This window comes from Rhinatrema bivittatum, chromosome 1, assembly GCF_901001135.1.
Source record: "Rhinatrema bivittatum chromosome 1, aRhiBiv1.1, whole genome shotgun sequence".
NCBI lineage: Eukaryota > Metazoa > Chordata > Amphibia > Gymnophiona > Rhinatrematidae > Rhinatrema > Rhinatrema bivittatum.
The window spans coordinates 206,613,225-206,634,715 of NC_042615.1; the positions used below are offsets into that span (position 1 = coordinate 206,613,225).

Below are 21,491 nucleotides of genomic sequence, written 5' to 3' on the forward strand. Positions count from 1 at the left end.
ATCGTTGGAAACTTCTTAAAATATGTTTTCATTACATTGTTTTTATCTTGAGTTGTTATAAACGATACAATCAATGTATTCCTGCGTATGACATCTAAATTTGAGTCTTCTAAAAAATTAGTTAAATTTGCAGCAACTGAAGATTTTTGAGATAAGAAATAGCAAGTATTAGAGGAATTTCTTCCTCTGAATGTGATAATTCTCTAAAATATCTTTTTAGAGAAATATAAGGAATTTCTCTCAGGACCTGCTGGAAATTAGTTATCCTGATATTTAGATGCTGTACACGGTTCTCTAACAATTCTAAACGTCGTGCGCTAGCAATCTGATCCTTATTTACACAGACATTAACTTTCTGCAAAGAATGTATATTTCTTTCATTCTCATTTACTTTACGTAAAGTCTCATTATTTTGACTCTGAACTGTCAGTAACTTCCCTTGAAATTCAGATGATACATCGATCTTCCCTTCCAATCTAGCCACAGCTGTGCTCAAACTATTCACTGCTTCCCATAACGCTTCAAGTGTTACCTTTCCAGCCAAAGGTGGAGTATGCAGTAGATCTTCTACTTTATGGAATGACGAACCCTCCTGCCCTGTTGCTACTTCCACTTCCTTGGATGGCAACTGGGCCACGCCATTATCCATGCTGCATTGACTGGAGGTGGGCGGCTATCTGGGCTGAGGGACGCTTCATCTTGGGAGCCACCCAGTTCTCCAATTTGTGTGGCTCCAATAGATTCCTCAGCTCCCCGGTACTCCAGTTGTGTCAAGAACGTATTTATTTCAAGCTGAGTTAGGGTAGAAGATGCAGGTGCTGAGGGAAACACCCTAATCTTCCCTTTCCTCTTTGCAGGCATACTCAAATGGAATCTTTTCAATGTTCTTGAACTACTATGTCGCTGCTCCTTATTTCGGGGAGAGTTAAGAGAAAAATTGATTGAGAAATTCCAGCAACTAATGCCGCAGGAGCGCGCCCTTTATTCGGTTCTTCCGGCGCCTCCCTCTGATGTCAGGGCCAGCATTTTCCAAGGCTGAATTTCTCAGGTAAAATCACTTATTCTCTTGCGCAAAATCAATGAAACTTCTCTCACCAAGAGCCTCTCATATTAGGGACGTTTATGTTTAAATTTGCTAATTATTTTTTCCTAATGTTTATTATTTCATGTCTTCTGCCTTTTTCCTCCCATTATATGGCTATGTAAATCATAAATGTTTTAAATAAAAATTAAAAAAAAAAAAAAAAAGTTACCCATTTGTCTTCTTTCATCTTTTATGAACTGAATGACAAATACTGTCAACATAATTGATAGGCACCAATTAGCCCAACCTGTAACAGAACAGACTGTTGTGCAAAGATCTCTAGGAATGATGAGATATTCATTGGTACTCTTTGGTCAGCACATTGACAGAACATTAGTACTCGAGTAGGATGCAATGGCCACACCACATAGCCACTAAAGTGGATGCAAAACACTTACCAGATTTCAAAGAAAACAATTCAGTTTCAACCAGTGTTCTCTCACCTCTTCATCTAACTTTTCACCTTATCTCTTACTTCATCCTCCTCTTCAAACTCTTACAGTGCTTCTTCTGTCTGAGTGGTACATCTTTTACATGAATAATATCCTATAATTTTGTTGGTTGTAATCTTTTCAAGTGGCAGTTGGGGGGAAGACCGCAGAGAAGAGATCAGATTTATACTTAAGGGCAGAACCTGATTCTATGGTTGGTCCTGAATATCTACTGCTGCAGAGAGGTGGAATTCAATGGTTATGAATAAAACTCCCCCAAATGGCAGTGGTTCTGTTTTCCCATTCTGCTAAACTGAAAGCATGCCAGACCCTTGTGAGCCATCAAATTTAAACCACTGGTTCTAAGTACTAATTGGGCAGGGAATTTTCCACTGCCTTAATAACAATATATTGTTATTGTAGTTTCTCATTAACCTGCTTTTATCAGTACTGCCACACAGAAAATAAAGTACGAACAAACAGAAAAGGTAATTGAATTCTGACCTGTGTTTTCTTCACCAATTGCTATTTCTTCTCCAGATACGTCTACAGAACTATGTAAAACTATCTCTGGAGTGGAAGATATTCTAGATTTGCTTTTTAGATCAGGTTCAAGTCGCGACCTGTAAATGCAAAAGCACAGATACAAATTCATCAATTTTGATATTTTAAGTTCTCCAAAGCAAAACAAAATAAAGACAAGTTGCTTCAAAATGTTGAAAATGTTTTTCCAGGTGCAAAACAATAACAATGGCCAAGTTGGGTCACTATGAAGTACTAAGAAGATCCCAAAGAATAGATCCATTCCTTGTACCTCAGACCCAGGAATAAGCGGTGGCTTTCAGAAGACTACCTAGCTAATAATTATGACTTTTCCTCCAGGAATTTGCCCAAATGTCTTTTCAACACAGCTATGCTAGATGCTTAGACCACATACTCTGGCAAAACATTCTACAACTTGATTGTACATTGAGTGAAAAATATGCTCTCTCTTATTTGTTTTAAATCTGTTACTTGTTAGTTTCATGGACTGTCCCCTAGTCTTAGTACTGTTGAAAGGGGAAATTACAATATCCTAGTTATCTGTTCCACCTCACTCATGATTTCATAAATATCTATCATATCCCCTCTCAGTTTCTCTACTAAGATGAAGAGCCTTAACCTGTTTAGCTTTCTTCATAAGGGAGCAGTTCCATCCTCTTTATTTTTGTTGCTGTTCTCTATATCTTTTAAAATTCTGTGTGACACATGGATCTATAGACACATTATGAAATTCTCCATTTTATTCTTCGTTCCTTTCCAAATAATTCTTAGCAATCTAATTGTTTTGTGTTAATGCTGCTACACAGTTAGTTGCGGATTTCAATATGCTATACACAATGACTTCAATATAATTGTCCTGGGTGGTGATTCCTAATACAGAACCCAGCATCATGTTCCTATAGTTTGGGGCTATTTTCCCTATATGCGTCACTTTGTACTTGCACATATTAAATTTCATATGCCACTTAGATGACCAGCTCCCAATTAAAAAGGTCCTTCTTACAGTTTGGTTGTGTTTTAATGATGAAGATTGTGTTTTTATTTTTGCCTCCTCTTGAGGATATGCTCCATATTAGCCAGTCATCGAAGCACAGAAAAACTAAAACATTGTTGCCCACGTCGGAAAAAACAATGACAGCTAGGCATTTTGTGAATACCTTTGGGGCTGAAGACAGACCAAATGGGAGATCTTCATATTGATAATGATTTTCTCCTATTGTGAACCGAAGATATTTCCTGTGACTGGGGTGAATGGAAATGGGAGTGTAGGCATCCTTCAAATCTAAAGTTGTTAGCCAATTGTTGATTTCCAAATGAGGTAGAACAAGGAGAAAGAGTTCATTTCAAACTTTTCTGCCTTGAGGAATATAAGTATCTCATGTCTAAGGCAGTAAGCTCCCTAACTTCTTTAGGATGAGGAAGTAAGTGGAGTAAAACCCTTTATCCCTTTCTGTTCTATTGCAGATATTGCAATATTAAAAACCCTTTACCCAATACTACTATTGAATTTAGAAAGGTTTTCAAACCTAATCGAATCAGTCCTGATGGCACTTAACAACTTAGAAAAAACTGATATTGATTCCACATTATCTTCTTGGAATGCCATAACAGAATTAGCTAATACCTTATGTCCTATAATAAAAAAATAAATTAAACCATGGAAAAGGCTGTCTGCGTGTCTGTATGCGTGAAAGAGGGGACCTGCCTGGCATGTGTGTTTGTGCGTGTGCCTGCGAAAGACAGCCTGCCTGGGACGTGGGTATATATGTGTGAAAGAGAGCCTGCCTTGGACGTGTGTATATGTGTATGTGTATGAGAGAGAGAGAGAGAGAGAGAGACTTCCCCTCATCACCCCTATTAATCCACAACTCAGGGCATCTGGAAATAAGTTTCCAGGTATAGAGATAGGTATTTCTTTTAATTGTTGCTTTGAGTGTGATGTTTGCTGTTTTGAATATTTTATTGGTGTTTGGGAAATTTTGGATATTCTATTTGTATGTGTATGTGTATGTGAGAGAGAGAGAGAGAGAGAGACTTCCCCTCATCACCCCTATTAATCCATAACTCAGGGCATCTGGAAATAAGTTTCCAGGTATAGAGAGGTATTTCTTTTAATTGTTGCTTTGAGTGTGATGTTTGCTGTTTTGAATATTTTATTGGTGTTTGGGAAATTTTGGATATTCTATTTGTTAACTGGCTTGAAAGATTGATTCCTTTTATGGATATGGGTTTTACTATTATGATTGATGTTTTATATTTCCTGATTTTATGGTTTGTTTTATGAAGAATGGTAATGTTTGATTTTCCATTGTTGTTCTGCATATAGAGGCTAATTTGTTGTGGGCTCCAGTTCAGTTCTATTCTTCACATTTCTGTTTATACTTTCTGATCTCTTTATTTTTTTTTGGTCAGTGTCTGTTTATGTTCTGTATGTATGACTGATGTGAGATATTTTGCTGGGATGTAGTTTCTGTGTAGGGATCGATAGCAGTTTGACTTGTTCTGTTTTCCTAATAGGAGTGTTATTGGTGTTCTAGTGCCTGTGTAATATGTGCAGTGTTGCCTATTCATAGATAATGTTACTATTTGAGTGCAGACAGTTAGGGGTATGGGAGGTTTACTATATTGTAATGATAATTCCATTTATTCATGGCTTTATGAGGGCTAAGCCCACACCCAATACACATAACAAAAGGTCTAATTCCATGAGTTGCAAGTGTCTCTTTTGCAGAGTTTTCTGGTTGGCACCACAGCAGTGCATGTACATATAAAATGCAAATTGAAAGTGGCATTTTTGCCTTAGACTGTACTTTTGAATGTTCTTTCATATAAAATCTGTTATAAATGTATAATTTGTAATTGTGTAGAGAGTTGGGGGTGGTGGGGGGTGGGGGGTAAGTATGCAAGGTTATAAGGTTTGCCTAGGGTACCTAATATCCTTCCACTGACCATGAGTTCTGTGATGGTGGTGGTAGGGTGGGATAGCAGGTATCAGTTGTTAAAAATATAGATTCCCAGAGAGAGCTGGGATTTTTTTTTTTTTAATGGGCCCGGGACAGAGATTGCATGAAATGGGGCAGGGGGAGATGGGGGCAGCACAGTAATTATTCGAACAGGGCAGCAAAAAGGCTTGCACCAGCCCTGTATGGCTGATATCTTCTGCAAGGATGAAAGAATTGCTTTTTTTTAAAAAATTTTTATTTATGCAGTTATACAATTTACAAGCATCCACTTGTTAATGAAATTTCCTATAATACAGAAATACTAGTAAATCTATAAGACCAAAGTAATTACATATAATTAAACTTCTATATTATAGTCAAATAGAAGAAATAACTGGAGAGCTTATAGTTAGAGCAATTACAACAAGTAGAAAATCTAAATATAAAGTATCTGGCAACCTGAACAGTTCCCCCTACTATTTTACATTGCACACCAGACAGCAGGCCTATGTGGGACTAGAGTGAGTATCCAGAAATGCCCTCAATTGTATTGGATCAAAAAATACATAACTCTGCCCCTGATACAACAGGCAACACTTACATGGAAATTGCAGTTTAAAGGTTGCTCCCTTTTTTACTGCTTCCTCCCTCAAATTTAGAAAGGTTTTTCTTCTTAATTGTGTCTGCTTTACCAAGTCTTGATAGCACCAGACTTTTTGTCCAAAAAATAAAGCTTGATTGTTCCTGAAACATTGTTTGAAAATGTTATTCTTATCCATCTCAAGAATGTAAATGTAACCAGGAGGGATCTATGATGAGATACTATCAATTCTTGTGATGAATCCAGCAAAGATGTTAAATCTGGTATATCTTGTTCTGCTATAGTCTCTCGATTATTTTCAGTGGAATATAAGTAATAGGTCTTTGAGACAACTGGCTTAAGTTCTTCCGGAATCTTTAAAGTTTGAGATACATACAACTTAAATAGATCAATAGGAGAAATATTTCTTAATACTGGAAAATTTAAGAATCTTAAGTTGTGTGTTCTTAGTGTGTTCTCGATCTTTTCAAGCCTTTTATTTACTTCATTGTCACTTAAGACCATTGCTGAATGAATTTTCTTCACTTCTGTGACTCGTTTTTCCCATTTTACTATTTTGCATCATAATCTCAGTAGCATTATTCTTAACTTTATTTATTTTATTTATTTATTATTTTTATATACAGACATTCGATCTGAGATATCACATCGGTTTACATTCAGGTACTGTAGGTATTTCCCTATCCCCTAGAGGGCTTACAATCTAAGTTTGTACCTGAGGCAATGGAGGGTAAAGTGACTTGCCCAAGGTCATAAGGAGCGACAGCTGGACTTGAACCCTGGTTTCCTGGTTCATAGCCCACTGCTCTAACCACTAACCACAGAAACGAGAAACTTGTTTTACTTCAATGACCTCTTTTGTTAAACCCAATATTGCTTTCTCTAATGATTGGAGAGCTTTCCATACAGAGAGAAGGGATATCTCAGCAAACCTCAGGAACAAGGTAGCAGTTTCTTTTGCAATGAGAGTTCCTGGCTCTCTTCTTTGTCCACACCCGCTGCTAGGCCGTCACCATTTCCAAGACCCCTGGATCTTATCCTTGCTACAGGGTCCAGCCCATCTCCCCCCACTGATCCTCCGGGCTCTACCTTGACTTCTTGCTCCTGCATAGTAAGTCCTTCCAAAATTCCAGCTCGCTCGGGTGTTCCAGCCTCTCTCCGGATTACCTCCGACGGGCTCACAACACTCCGCAGCCTCAATTCCTCTTGGCGGCCTGGTGGCGTGAGCCTTATAGGTGATCCGGGGCTTAAAGATGTCTCGGTCGGGGAGACAGGCTCATGCTCCATAGCTTGCTCCCCTGCGACCCGATCGCCCGGCGTCAGTTGAGGGACAGCAGCGAAAAAGCTCTCAATCCTGGGCTGAGATGGTGCCAGAGGAGCGGAGGAACTCTCTCCACCCCTCACCCGGGATTTCTGTTTGGTGTGAGGCATATCAGAAACGAGCATCGCAGAAAAGTATCAGGAGCTCCTCACACCACAACAGTTCAGGTCGCCTTGGAAAGCTCTCGAAAGAACTGCTTTTGTAAGAGACTTTTGAAAAACTTTCTTTGGAAGAAAAGAGGATCTGCAGATACTAAGGTTAATATCTGCAAGGTTGTACAAAGTTTTCTTTATGACATTTACAGTTTTTATGACTTTGTCCCTGAATAAAGTGCATGAAACATCTGCCATCTTATCATGGACGACTTCCCATAGTCAGCCTTCTTGTTTCTATGTCTAAGGATGAAGATCTCAGAGATGTATCAAAACTCTTGTAAATGGATTTCATAACATGCACAGTAAAATTATCCTGCACGTCTGCTGGAAGAGTAGCTGATAAACCCTTGATCTTTTGTAAGAATGCTGTAAAAATACTGTATAAATTGAAATGTATGTGCAGAGATTTTACTCTAACATGGGAGAGTAGAAAACCTTTTTACCATTGTTGTCAAGAAGTCTGGCTTCCTTACTTAGGGAGGCATTTTTTATATTTTAGCCTTTAAAACTGATTCTACAAAATGGAATCATGTGGTAGTTATATTATATCTTGACCAGGATATTTTTCAACACTATACTTTAGGTCTATTTATTTAAAATTTTTCATAAACTGTCCATATTGGAATCATGCTACATGGTGTACAGTTGAACATAATGTAAATATATCAACAGAAAACATAATAAAATCAATATAACAAATTACAACAAATTGACTCAAGAAAAAAACAGCTGAAAATAATGAGACTTCAGCTTTTTCCTGAAGAATTTATAATCCTGGCTCACTTCTAGAACGGGTAGATGTGAATCGGTTATTTAGTCTTTCAGATAATAGAAAGACTAGGGGGCACTCCATGAAGTTAGCATGTGGCACATTTAAAACTAATCGGAGAAAGTTCTTCTTCACTCAACGCACAATTAAACTCTGGAATTTGTTGCCAAAGGATGTGGTTAGTGCAGTTAGTATAGCTGTGTTTAAAAAAGGTTTGGATAGGTTCTTGGAGGAGAAGTCCATTACCTGCTATTAAGCTGACTTAGAAAATAGCCATTGCTATTACTAACAATGGTAACATGAAATAGACTTAGTTTTTGGGTACTTGCCAGGTTCTTATGGCCTGGATTGGCCACTGTTGGAAACAGGATGCTGGGCTTGATGGACCCTTGGTCTGACCCAGTATGGCATGTTCTTATATTCCGTAATTGTATAGCTCAAATGGTAGTTTATTCCACAAATACTGCCTTAGCAGTAGGCACTTTTAAAAGGCATATCAGCAAACCTCAGGAACAAGTTGTAAAATATTTCACCAGCCGGCTCCAGCCCCTCTCCGCGGCGGTACGAGGCAGGCCGCTCTGGGGCCCTGCCGCGGCATCCTCTCCACGTGGCAGACACCACTGACTTCTTCCAGGGACCCGCCCCCCCTAGGCGTGCACGGCCACGGCTGCCGTTTAAAGGGACCGCGGCGAGAAACCTTGGCCCCGGCCTGGCCCCCAACGAGGACGTCATCATCTGGGGCTATTTTAGCCCACTCCTCTCATCCATTCCTTGCCTTGGCAAAGGGTCTGCTCCTCGGAGATTCAAATTGCTGCGTTCCAGTGTTCCTGCCTGTTCCAGTTCCTGTGGTTATGCTTCCTTCTCCTGGTTCCTAGCCCTCGGATTGTCTTCTCGGTTCTGACTTCGGCCTGGTTTCCTGATTCTTCTGTCTGCTGCCCGTTCTGATGTTTGGCATGTTCCCTGTTCCTGCTTGTCTTCTGCCTGCCCCAACTTCTGGCTTGGTTCCTCGTGCTGCTTCTTCGCTGCCTGCCCTGACTCCTGGACCGCCCTCGTTCATTCAGACCTCCTCCAGCCTCGAACCAGACTATCTACACTGCTTCCTCCCATGGTCTTCTCTTCGCCAGGAGACCCTCGCCTACGACCTGCCAGACCCAGGACCCAAGGGCTCAACCTGAGGGGAATGAGGGCTGGTATAGGTGAAGTTCCGGTCAGGTCTCCAGGTTCTGCACCGCCTCCCGGCTACGTGTTCCACTGGGGCCTTCCCTCGGTGGAGGTTTCAGCTCTCGTGCCAGCACAAGGGTCCACAGCACTAACAGTTTGCCAAGGCCATGGACTTGGTGGACCTCTCCGTACTCCAGGCCATTCCGGGTCTGGCTCAACGTCTTCACAGCAGCAGTATTGTGTGGACCTCTTGGCGGCCACTGTCGAGCACCTGGCTAATCACCTGGACTCAGCTCCCCAGTCCGAGGCTCCGCCACCGCCTCCTGCTCCAGTACTGGTGCCTTCTGCCTCCCTATATCTTCCGGCACCACCCTGTTACTCTGGGGATCCTAAGCAGTGCTGTGGTTTTCTCAATCACTGCTTTATGCGCTTCTCTCTCCAGCCGGCGCAGTTCACGTCAGACCAGGTCAAGACAACTTATATCTTGTCCTTACTGGATGGCAAGGCCCTGGCTTGGGCAACCCCTTTTGGGAGAGTGGCGAATCCTTGCTTGGGGACCTGCTATGGTTCGTCCACACCTTTAAACAAGACTTTGACGAGCCAGCTCAACTGTCCACAGCTGCCACGGAGCTCCTCCACCTTCGCCAGGTGTCTCGACCCTTAGTAGACTACGCAGTCGAATTTCGCACACTAGCTTCGGAGCTGGGCTGGTAGGAGGACAGCCTTCAAAGTATTTTTTTTGAGGGCCTGGCCTCAAGGATCAAGGACGAGCTCGCTGCTCAGGAGCTCCCCGAGGACTTGACCGGGCGGATTGACCACAGTCTACAGCAGCATGCTCGAGAATTGAAACCTGGGCGCAGGTCTAGACCACTGCCATCTTCCTTCTCACGACCGCTGGCTCCACCTCCACTTTCGGGGCACACCTCTTCGCGTGGTGAAGAACCTATGCAGCTGGGCTGCAGTCCTCTTACTCCCGAAGAGAGACAGCGGCATCGCTCGCTTGGCCTTTGCCTCTATTGTGGCGGCAAGGGTCACCTGTTGGCTCAATGCACAGAGCGACCGGGAAACTCCTGAGTCTAGACGTCACAGGGGAGCTGACCCTAAGTTGTGTGAATCCTGCTCCCCAATGCACTGTCCCTGCATCTCTTATGTACTCAGGAGGATCCTTCCCTATGCTGGTGTTCATAGACTCCGGAGCTGGAGGGAACTTTATTATAGCTGATTTGGTGGAGCAGCTTCAACTCCCAGTATTACCGAGGGTTCCACTGTTACGAATATCCTCCATTCAGGGGAATCCACTTCCTAGCTGAGTTACCTCTGTTACTGCTCCTGTATCCCTCCGCACCGGGATTCTCCACGAGGAGAAGATCACCTTCTTGCTTTGGAGCCAAGGTAGTCCCAACACTATGGGGTGAATACCCTTCTCCAAAATAAATCCACATGCATAGATTGGGAGACTCTTCAAATCGCAGCCTGGGGCCCTGCCTGCTTCTCATCCTGTTTGCCAGAATTACCTCGGGCCCAATTGCCCCTGGCCACCACTTCTCTTGCTCTTCCAGCTCACTACACGGACTTCGCAGATGTGTTCTCAAAGGAGAAAGCAGAGACTCTTCCCGAGCACCGGTATTTTCACTGCACTATTGACCTCCTGCCCAATACTACTCCTCCTTGAGGCCGGGTTTACCCCTTGTCTCTTCCTGAGACTCAAGCGATATCGCAATACGTCCAAGAAAATCTAAAGCGGGGGTTTATTCGATCATCGTCCTCCCCAGCAGGAGCTGGTTTCTTTTTCGTAGCCAAGAAAGACGGCTCCTTAAGGCCATGCATAGATTACCGTGGCCTCAGTGCCATAACCCGTCGGGACAGGTATCCTCTCCCGCTCATCCCAGGGCTCCTGGACCACCTACAAGGGGCGAAGATTTTTACAAAGCTTGACCTCCGTGGGGCTTACAATCTAGTCCGAATAAAGCCTGGCGATGGAATTGGAAGACCACCTTCAATACCCGCGATGGGCATTATAAGTACTTAGTAATGCCTTTTGGGCTATGTAACACCCCGGCAGTCTTCCAAAACCTTATGAATGAGGTTTTCGGGACATGTCCCACTCCAATGTGATCGTCTACCTGGACGAAGTGCTAGTGTATTCCAAAGACCTCCCTACTCATCGCAAGGAGGTGCGACGTTTTCTACAACGCCTCCGAGAACATCACCTCTTCGCCAAGTTTGAGAAGTGTCTCTTTGAACATGAGTCTCTCCCATTCCTGGGGTATATAGTGTCAACCACCGGATTCCACATGGACCGGGGATCCGCGCCCTCCAGCGGTTCCTCGGCTTCGCAAACTTCTACCGGCACTTTATCCCTTGCTACTCACATATGGTAGCTCCTGTCACCGCCCTTACCAAAAAGGGTTCCATCGCCAGGGACTGGGCGCTTTGGGCATTTGAAGAACTGAAACAGGCCTTCCTCCATGACTCCTGCCTACGCCATCCTGAACCTTCGCGTCCATTTGTGGCAGAGGTGGACACTTCAGACTCGGCGGTGGGAGCCGTACTCAGCCAGTTCTCTTGCAACGGCGCTTTACTACCATGCTCGTATTTCTCCCGTAAATTCTCACTCGCCGAGAGGAACTACAGCATCGAAGACAAAGAGCTCCTAGCAATAAAAATGGCGTTCGAGAAGTGGCGGCAATGGCTGGAGGGGGCCCAACATCCCATTACAGTATATATGGATCACAAGAACCTGGAATACTTACGCTGGGCTTAGCGCTTAAATCCTCGGCAGGCATGCTGGTCCCTGTTCTTCAGCCAATTTGATTTTTCCCTGCGGTATCGTCCTGCCTCAAAAAATACTACAGCGGACGCTCTCTCTCGAACTTCAGAAACTGAAGACACCCCGGCTGCACCTCAATACATTTTGGACCCAGCTAAAGTCCACCTAGCTGCTACCAACATTATCCCTCTGGGCAAAACAATTGTGCCACTCCACCTTCGCAGGAAGATTCTATCCTGGGCACACAACTCTTTGACACCCGGCCATCCCGGCAGGGCTCGCACGCTGGAACTTCTGTCCCGTTACTATTGGTGGCCTCATGTGGACTGTGATGTCTGGGTGTACGTCAGTTCTTGCCCGACCTGTGCCCGACAGTTGCCACTGACTGGCTGCTCTTGAGGTCTCTTACAGCCGCTTCCCATACCTGAGGAGTCAGACTCACATATCCATGGACTTCATGGTAGATTTACCAGTGTCCGATGGGAAGCAAGTCATTTGGGTAACCATCGACAGGTTCTCGAAGATGGCCCACTTCTTGGCGCTCCCGAAACTTCCCACTGCACTGGAGCTCACCCAGTTTACTCAACATATTTTCCACCTGCATGGTCTACCACGACATATAGCATCTGACCGAGGGTCTCAATTCACGGCCAAATATTGGTGGGCATTGTGCAAGAAGTTCGGGATCCAACTGGATTTCACATCCGCCTTCCATCCGCAAGGAAGTAGCCAGGCAGAGCGGACCAACCGTGCCTTAAAGGGAATCCTCCGCTCTTTCGTTGGAGACAGACAAGATGACTGGGCAGCTCTACTGACTTGGGCAGAATTCTCCCATAACCAGCATGTCCACTCTGCAACGGGCGCATCCCCCTGTCAGATAGTCTTCGGAAAGCAACTGGCACCACCTCTGATGGTACCCTCGTCTGCAGCTCAGCTTATGGCCCAACAGCACCACGCACTCTGGAATACCACCCAGGCTAACCTGCAATGGGCGGCTGAGGCCTCCAAGAAAGGTGCGGGCAAACATTGTCGTCAGGCTCTGCTCTTCAGTTCTGGAGATCGGGTGTGGGTTAGCACTCACCACATTCATCTCAGAGTACCCTCTATGCAGTTGGCACCCAAGTACATTGCACCCTTTCTCAGTGAGCGAACACTTGGGCCCAGTTTCCTACAGTCTGCGTCTACCATCGGGTCTGAAGTTCACAATGTCTTCCATGTCTCTCTGTTAAAACCCTTGGTGCTCTCAGCTTTCATCGCAAGCCACCTGAACCTCTGGATGCGGTTGCTGATGAGGATCCAGTTTTCAAGTCCAGGACATACTTGACATCAGGTACAACCACAGATGCTGGGAGTACTTAATCTCCTGGGAGGGCTTCGGCCCAGAGGATAACAGCTGGGAGCCTGCCTCCAATATCTTGCATTAGTCTCTCCTCCACTAGTTCCATCATGCACACTCCGACAAGCCTGGTCCTTCTGTGAGGGGGCGTAAGAGGGGGGTACTGTTCGGAACCCCGGCCGCAGGTCGCCGCAGGCGGGTCCCCCCCTACCTGTACCGGCAGACGCTGGCTCCAGACCCTCTCCACGGCAGTACGAGGCAGGCTGCTCCAGGACCCTGCCGCGGCGTCCTTTCCACATGGCAGACGCCACCGGCTTCTTCTGGGGACCCGAACCCCAAGGCACGTGCGGCCAGGGCTGCCTTTTAAAGGGGCCACAGAGGGAACCCTCGGCCTGGCCCCCAATGAGGATGTCATCATCTGGGGCTATTTTAGCCTACTCCTCTTGTCCATTCCTTGCCTTGGAAATGGGTCTGCTCCTCGGAGATTCAAGCTGTTGCGTTCCAGTGTTCCTGCCTGTTCCAGTTCCAGGTCCTGTTCCTGAGTTCCTGCTGTTCCTGATGATCTGTTCCTGTTCCCATGGTTCCATTTCCTTCTGGTTCCTAGCCCTCGGATTGTCCTCGGTTCTGACTTCGGCCTGTTTTCCTGATTCTTCTGTCTGCTGCCCGTCCTGACCTTTGGCGTCTTCTGCCTGCCCCGACTTCTGGCCTGGTTCCTCGTGCTGCTTCTTTGCTGCCTGCCCTGACTCCTGGACCGCCCTTGGTTCATCTGGACCTCTGCCAGCCTCGACCCGGACTGTCTACACTGTCAGATTTAAAACAGATACATGTGCATATCCTGGTCTCAAATGTATGCAAATCTATTTCATGCACATTCATTATGGATATCCTGAAAACCCAACTGCTTAGGTGTCTCTACAGGAAAGGGTTGGAAAGCACTGCTCTAGCCAATGCTTGAGTGCCTGCAGGCATCCTACCAAAGAATCAATGGCAGCGAATAAACAAGAACCCATAGGAAAAAAGTTGTATATCTGTTGTAACGGCTCACCGCCAGCGCTGCCCGGATCTGCCACTCCTCTGGGTCCCTGGCTACGTCTTCAGTGAGTCACTTTTCGCCCCTGCAGCTGCCAGGCGCTCGTAACTCCCCAGGTCCTGGTGTAAGCAGGTGCTGTCTCTGCTTGGCTTCAGGGTTCTCCTTATAAGGAGTGGGTGGTGAAACCACCCCCCAATCAAAAGATAGTGCAAAGACACAGTTTTCTTCAAAACAGTTTATAGGGCAATTCAAATGTTCTTTACATTTACTTCTTCACCTCCCACCTCCACCAGTTCTTGGGAACTAAGTGCCTGAACATCCAGGTCTGTATCCCGGCTCTCCCGCTCCCCAACGGCAGGTGCTTGACCAGTGTTACTATTTAAGTCAAAAACCCTCTTTTAAACATTTAAACACAATATGCTCTTTAGAGCCCTTCCTCCCACCTTCCTTTAAGGTGCCATTTGTAACCCTCTTGCTTCCTGGTTACTCGATATCCATTACTGAGCTGGAGGATTCCTCTCCCCCAGAACCTACCTCCATCCCTTCCTCCCCTTGCCACCATACCGGCACGCCCCCTTCCTCCAACTCCATCGATTCAGCTGTGTCTGACTCGTTATCCTTTAACTCTGACACCTGTTTCCCCTCTTGCTCTGCCCACGAGTCAGGTGGTGGTTCTAAGAACCTGGGAGTTGTAGTTTTTTGTGTCTTCGGCAACGCCCTCTTCTGTCTGCCTCTGGTATTATCTGACCTCATCCTATGGTGCCGGGGCTGTTCCTGAACCCGGCAGTGCTGCACTGCATCACACTGTGTATATTTTGAAGTTTCCTACAAAAAATGAAAGAATTGAACATAGAGGCAAGATGTATAAATTAAATTTTGAGGAGACTGCCATACCCTGAGGCACTCCCATAGAAATTAATTTCCAGAAGGATCTATTTTGTCCTACTTTAACTTGAAAGTGTCGTTGAGATAAAATTTATTTAAACCAACAAAGAATTCCTTCTCCAATCCCAAGAGAATGCAACCTATTTAAAAAAATAGAACAATTCTCACAGTCAAATGCTGCAGCAATGTCAAAAGAAACCATAATTATTCTGATCCAGTTGCAATAATATATAATCTAGCAAGGTAATAGTAAGATTTTAATGCTATAATTAGCAGAGAAACTACAATGATTTGGCTGCAATATATTAAAATCTGGTATAAAACCTGTAGGTTGAGATAAAACAATTTTCTCTACTATTTTAGCCAGAGTGGGAAGATTAGATATTAGTCTATAACTAAATACTAAGCCCACAGGTAAATTTCACTTCTTCAGGACTGAGGTGATCAAAGCCTTTTTGAAAGAGATGAAGTGATTAAGAATATCCAAAAACTGAGACGGCAAACTAAGCATCACCCCTACTTGGCAAGGGTCTAACAATGAGACATTTTCAATTTAATCAGCACTTCTGATGTCTCAGTGCTGAGTGCAGCACCAAATTAAGTCCAACAAATAGCCCCACATTCAATATCCGAATGTGGCATCTCAGTTAAGACGTCCGAGTTAGTATTCAGAGTCAACAATACCTTTTCAGCACAACATATAACATACTACTGACAAAAAAAGAGCATTAATATAGCACTACTACTACCAGCTAACTGTAGTAAACTATTAATTTCAAAGAGTGCTTGTGGACAATTAAGTAAAGACTGTAACCAAGAAACCTTTTGATTCAAAAGCAGATTTGTAACTCATACAAGCTTGGCAAAAGTCTTTCCTTGACAACATCCATCATATCTATGTCACTGGCACTCTGCTTTCTTCTTAAGACTTTTTTTTTAATAAGATTTTGTGAAAACTAGGGTACTTTGAGAGATCAGCATGATTTTCTTGATTTAAGTGGAGCTATATGATGTCCCTTTGCTAAAACGTCAATGAAAGAGCATACCAGATTTTCAACATTATCGAAATGGATTATATTTGACACAGACGCCCATTCCTCAGAAAATGTAACTAAATCAGTAAGTGCACAAAATGAATTATTGGACCTAACACTAATTGTAAACTGTGCAGTCAATGGAAGTTCTAAACAAAAATCCCTAAATGATAATCCAACCAAAGGACAGGAGTTACAATAAGGTAAGCCCATCCTCTTATTAATCACCAATATTCAGGGGCCCATAATAAGTCTACTGGTAAAGCAGAAAGAGGTATGAGCCACATCTTAGACTGGAGGTCTTGAAGAACTTTATGAACCGATACAGCCCATAGTTAATTTTGGTGCTTTTGTAGGACAGTATTTGAGGACTCCTGAGAAATCCTCTGTTGCTTCCAGCTCCTCATAATTAGAATGAAGGCTAGATAAAAAAGGTATACGGGTGGTAGATAATTTCTGTCTCTGGATATGGGTCTGGAGGTAATTCCGGGGAATTCATAAGGGTCTGTCTTCTCCAGGAGTCATAAGATAGTTAGCAATCTGATTCTCAGTCACAATGTATGATGCACATTTCCAGAGATTTCTGCCTTGATATTAAAAGAGATGAGGGGTTGGGTTGATCCACTGGATGATCCTGGTAAGGAGGGATCTGAGATTGAGACTGCAGGTGTGCAGACAGCCTTTCTAGTATAGAAGATGTCTGAAAAGGAATGGCTAGTTTATATCTTTCATATAATTGTGTAAAAAGTCTAACCAAAGTGTCTGTACAGTCTGTACAGCATGACTTACTGGATGTGGTAGTACAGCCACCAAAGAAGTGTTTGATTCTAGGACTAAGACAAGTGAAGAATGACTTTTCAGTACTGACATTTTTGGTACTAAGAGCAGCTGCGCAGAGGCTGATGGTGCCAAGATTTTCTGCATGGAAGCGGAAGGCACTGTGATACTGCACATCAACGAATGAGGTCAGAATGCCACAGACTTTTCCAGAATGGAACTCTTTTGGACTGACATATATTTGTTGTACTTATATCTATGTGACAAAGAGGATCTTTTTTTACCCCTAGATGAAGAAGATGAAGACAGGTGAGCTTGCTGCCTTGGTGACTGACTTTTTATTAATGAGGTACTGGCTCCTCTGAGGGGGACATCTCATACTTAAGCTTGTACTTCCTGAACTTGAGGGCCATAGGGACATCAGTTAACATACTCTACAATTAGCCACTTCATGGGAAGGCCCTAGGCAGCAGATGCACATGATGTAAAAGTAGCCTTTTTTTTTTTTTTTTAGGAGACGATGGAAAAGACTGAAAAAGAAATGGACTGTGCAAAACGGAAAGTAACCAAGTAGAAACAAACAGAAAAAACAGCATGGCAGAAACAAAACAAGTTTGCTTACCGTAAACAGTGTTTTCCGTAAATAGCAGGGAATTTAGCCATGCAGCATGAGTGACATCATCCGTGATGTCACGAGGTGGAGTTTACTCTCTTCTCAGCTCGAAGAGCTTTTGCAGTGCGGATGCGCCGGCATTCCCATGCTCCTCGATTCGTCTCCTCAGTTGGTTTTAAGCTAGTTGTGAGTGCTGGTGTTGAAAGAAATGGCTGTCCAGGGAGGTGGGGGGGGGGGGGGGGATTGCATGGCTAAATTCCCTATCTACGGAAAACATCTTTGTGGTAAGCAAACTTGCAGTTTTCCGTCAATAAGCAGGGCATTTAGCCATGCAGCGTGGGAGTCCCAAACACATAGGTTGCACTCTGTAAGTTCTTGATATCATAAATAGAAACCTATGATTTGTGGAAAGCCTTTAGGAGTCCTTAAAGTTATGTAAAATTGCCGATCCCAGTATGCTGTCTGCTGCAGATTGCTGGTCTAGGCAATAATGCAAAGTGAAAGTGTGTATGGAAGACCAGGTCGCTGCCTTGCAGATGTTTTGGATGGACACACCTTGGAAATGCACTATTGAAATGGCTGTGGCTCTGATTTGGTGAGCTTTAACTGGATTCAATAGAGATATAGACTTTTTGAGAGTAACAGAACTGGATGCAAGCAGTTAGCCAGTTTGAAAGAGTTCTTCTAGAGACTGGTTGCCCCGGGTTACTTGGGTTAAATGAGACAAATAATTGAGATGTACGTCTGATGGGCTGAGTCCTGTTTTTATAATAAGCCAAAGTTCTCTTACAGTCCAGTGTTTGAAGAGGTTTCTGACAGTTAGTGTGGTTTCAGGAAAAAGACTGGTAAGGAGATTGACTCGTTCAAGTGAAAAAAAAAGAGACTACTTTCGAGAGGAAGGAAGGGTGAGTCCGTAACAAGACTTTTTCATGATGAAATTCAAGATAAGGGAAGTTGATCATCAGCACTTGGAGCTTACTTATTCGTCTCACCGAGGTGATGGTCACCAAGAAGAGGACTTTCCAGGTCAGATAATTGAAAAATAAGAATGACATAGGTTCGAATGGAGCTTTCATCAGAGCTCCTAGGACCAGATTTACATCCCATGGGACTGGAGGTTTCTGAATCGGCAAATGTAAGTGATTTAAACCTTACATGAATTTTGAGATCAGAGGATGAGAAGAGATGGAAGATCCGTTATTCATTGAGTGGTAAGCTGCTATTGCGCTGACATGCACACGGATGGGTGTAACTGCTAGACCTGATAGAGATAAGGTATGCAGGTAGAATAGTAGTGCTTGCAGGGGGGAATCGAAAAGGGTTAAATCTTTGCTGGTTGCACCAAGCCAAATATCTCTTCCATTTGAAAGTGTAATTCTTCCTGTAGAAGGCTTTCTGGCTGCTATCAAAATATCCATGATATTGGGAGGGAAATTTAGTTCGTTCAGTACTTCCCATTCAATCTCCATACCGTTAAGTCAAGAGATGAATGGATGGGGTGAATGAGTTTCTCCTCGCCTTGAGAAAGTAGAAAGGGATTGTTGATCAGTGTAATTGGTGGACTGATTGACAGATGAAGAAGTTAAGCATACCACGGTTGTCTCGGCCAAGCAGGTACAATGAGAATCAAATCCGCTGTGTCTGTATGCATTTTTGGATTGTGCATGAGATTAACGGGATTGGCGGAAAGGCGTATAGAAGGCTATCTGTCCAAGGTATCAGGAAAGCATCCTGTGATGTCCTGTGCATGTTGGAAAAAAGTGAGCAGAACTTCCTTACTTTCCTGTTGTCTTCTGATGCAAAAAGGTCCATCTTTGGAGTACCCCAGTGGATGAAGAGCCTGATTGAGCAACCATTCGTGCGGGTGGAAAACTCTGCTGAGTTTGTCCACTTTCGTGTTTGCAAAACCCGGCAGGTAGGATGCCTGAAGTAGAACTCTGTTGTTTTTGGCCCATTCCCATATACGAATTGCTTCCTTGCAAAGAATCAAAGAACCTGATCCTCCTTGCTTGTTTACGTAGAACATTGCTACTTGGTTGACCGAGTGAATCAACACGGATTTGTTCTGTATCCATGACTGGAAGGCCAGTAGTGAGTTCTTAATTGCTTTGAGTTCTAGCAAGTTTATCTGAAAACTTTGCTTGCTTTTGGACCAGACCCCTTGGGTTTCTAAGTGAAGGAGATGGGCTCCCCAGTCTTTTGTTGATGCGTCTGTCATAATAAGTTGATGAGGAGGCCACCTCAGTGGACAGCCGTCTGTTAAGATTGAGGGACCGAGCCACCAAAGGATGTCTTTTTTCATGGATTTCAAAATCTGTATCCTTTGGGACATCTGTTGAGTAATCTGGTTCCATTGGGTCTTGATACCCCACTGGAGACGCCTTATATGTAGACGTGTGTTCTGAACCACATGAATGGCTGCGGCCATGTGGCCTAACAGGACTAGTACTTGATGGACAGCAGTGGCTTTTTGACGATGAAGAGATTGACAAAGGGATCTCAAAGTTTGAACTCTAATTGCAGAAAAGCTCTGCAAATGGGAGTCTGTATTTTCGCTCCGATGAATTGAAGATCCTGAGAGGGGTGAAGTTGGGATTTTTCTTAGTTTATGATCCAACCAAGACTCTCTAGACAGAGTATTGTTTTTTCCAAATGAGTCTGGAGGATTTGGGCGTTGGAGGAGACGATTAGCCAAACGTCTAAATATGGAAAAATTTGTATCCCCTTTTTGTGCAAGTGTGTCAACAGCAAGACATTTTGTGAAGACTCTTGGGCAGAGGAGAGACCAAAGGGGAGTAACTTGTATTGACAGTGTTGATTTCCCACTTGGAAACAGAGGTAATGCCAGAATTTCTTGTGAATTAGAATGTGTGTGTGTACTTGTCCTTTAGGTCTAGGGAACACATCCAGTCGTTGGTTTGAAGAAAAGGAAGGACTGTTTTGAGAGATGCCATCTTGAATTTTTCTCTTTTGAGATGTTTGTTGAGAGCTCGGAGGTCCAGGATAGGATGAAGAACCCCTGATTTTTTGGGGATGAGGAAGTATTGGGAATAGTAACCTTTTCTTCTCTGCGAGAAAGGGACTGGACGGATTGCTTTTTGTTGAAGTAGTAACTTCACTTCCTGCATCAGTGAGGAAATCTGTGCATGTGACGTCCTGGGTTGAATAGGATGTGGTAGTGTTGGGAAATAATTGAACTGTAGTTTGTAACCGTGTGAGATTATATCCATTACCCATTGGTCTGTGGTGATTGCGGACCAATTTGGTTGAATCAGGGAGAGTCTGCCCCCTACCTGTTTTGTTGCTGTTGTGGTGAATGAATCTAAAAAGGCTGTTTGGATGGAGGTTGAAACGTTTGGAGTTTTTGCTGTCTCTGGGACCTTTACCAAGGACTCTGTCCTTGTTGAGACTGAGCTTTTTGCCACTGGTAAGTTAGTTGTCTGTAATTCTGAAGGTATGGTTGTAGTAATGCTACATTTTTCTATAATAATATCCTCTTTTGTATTGGCTGTAATAATGTCTGGATGTTGATGGTGTTTTGAGGAAGATGTCAAAAACTGGACTGCCATATTCTGTTCCTTTATCTGGGAAACTGTTTCCCTGAGCTTTTCTCCAAAGAGAACATAAGAACATGCCATACTGGGTCAGACCAAGGGTCCATCAAGCCCAGCATCCTGTTTTCAACAGTAGCCAATCCAGGCCATAAGAACCTGGCAAGTACCCAAAAACTAAGTCTATTCCATGTTACCGTTGCTAGTAATAGCAGTGGTTATTATCCAAGTCAACTTAATTAATAGCAGGTAATGGACTTCTCCTCCAAGAACTTATCCAATCCTTTTTTAAACACAACTATACTAACTGCACTAACCACATTTTCTGGCCCAGTCCGTGTGACCAGTGCTCAATTAAAGGCCTTACCGATGCCTCCTCCATCACCAGAGGAGCCGATGCAGATCAACCGCGGGTGCTTATCCCCTGAAGAGCACCTTTGACGAAAGAAGATTATCAAGTCTACATGGCAAATTAGTTAATCTGTCAT

The 21,491-nt window shown here is 43.9% G+C and overlaps 1 protein-coding gene across 1 annotated transcript in view; it reads right to left on the reverse strand.

Annotated features, from left to right (window-relative positions):
• Window positions 1-21,491, reverse strand: part of STX18 (syntaxin 18) — a 380,104-nt gene that overhangs the window by 94,472 nt on the left and 264,141 nt on the right. Inside the window, exon 6 of the mRNA XM_029591101.1 lies at window positions 2,020-2,138. Within this exon, the coding sequence (XP_029446961.1) occupies window positions 2,020-2,138 (119 nt within the window). The remainder of the gene's footprint in view (window positions 1-2,019; window positions 2,139-21,491) is intronic.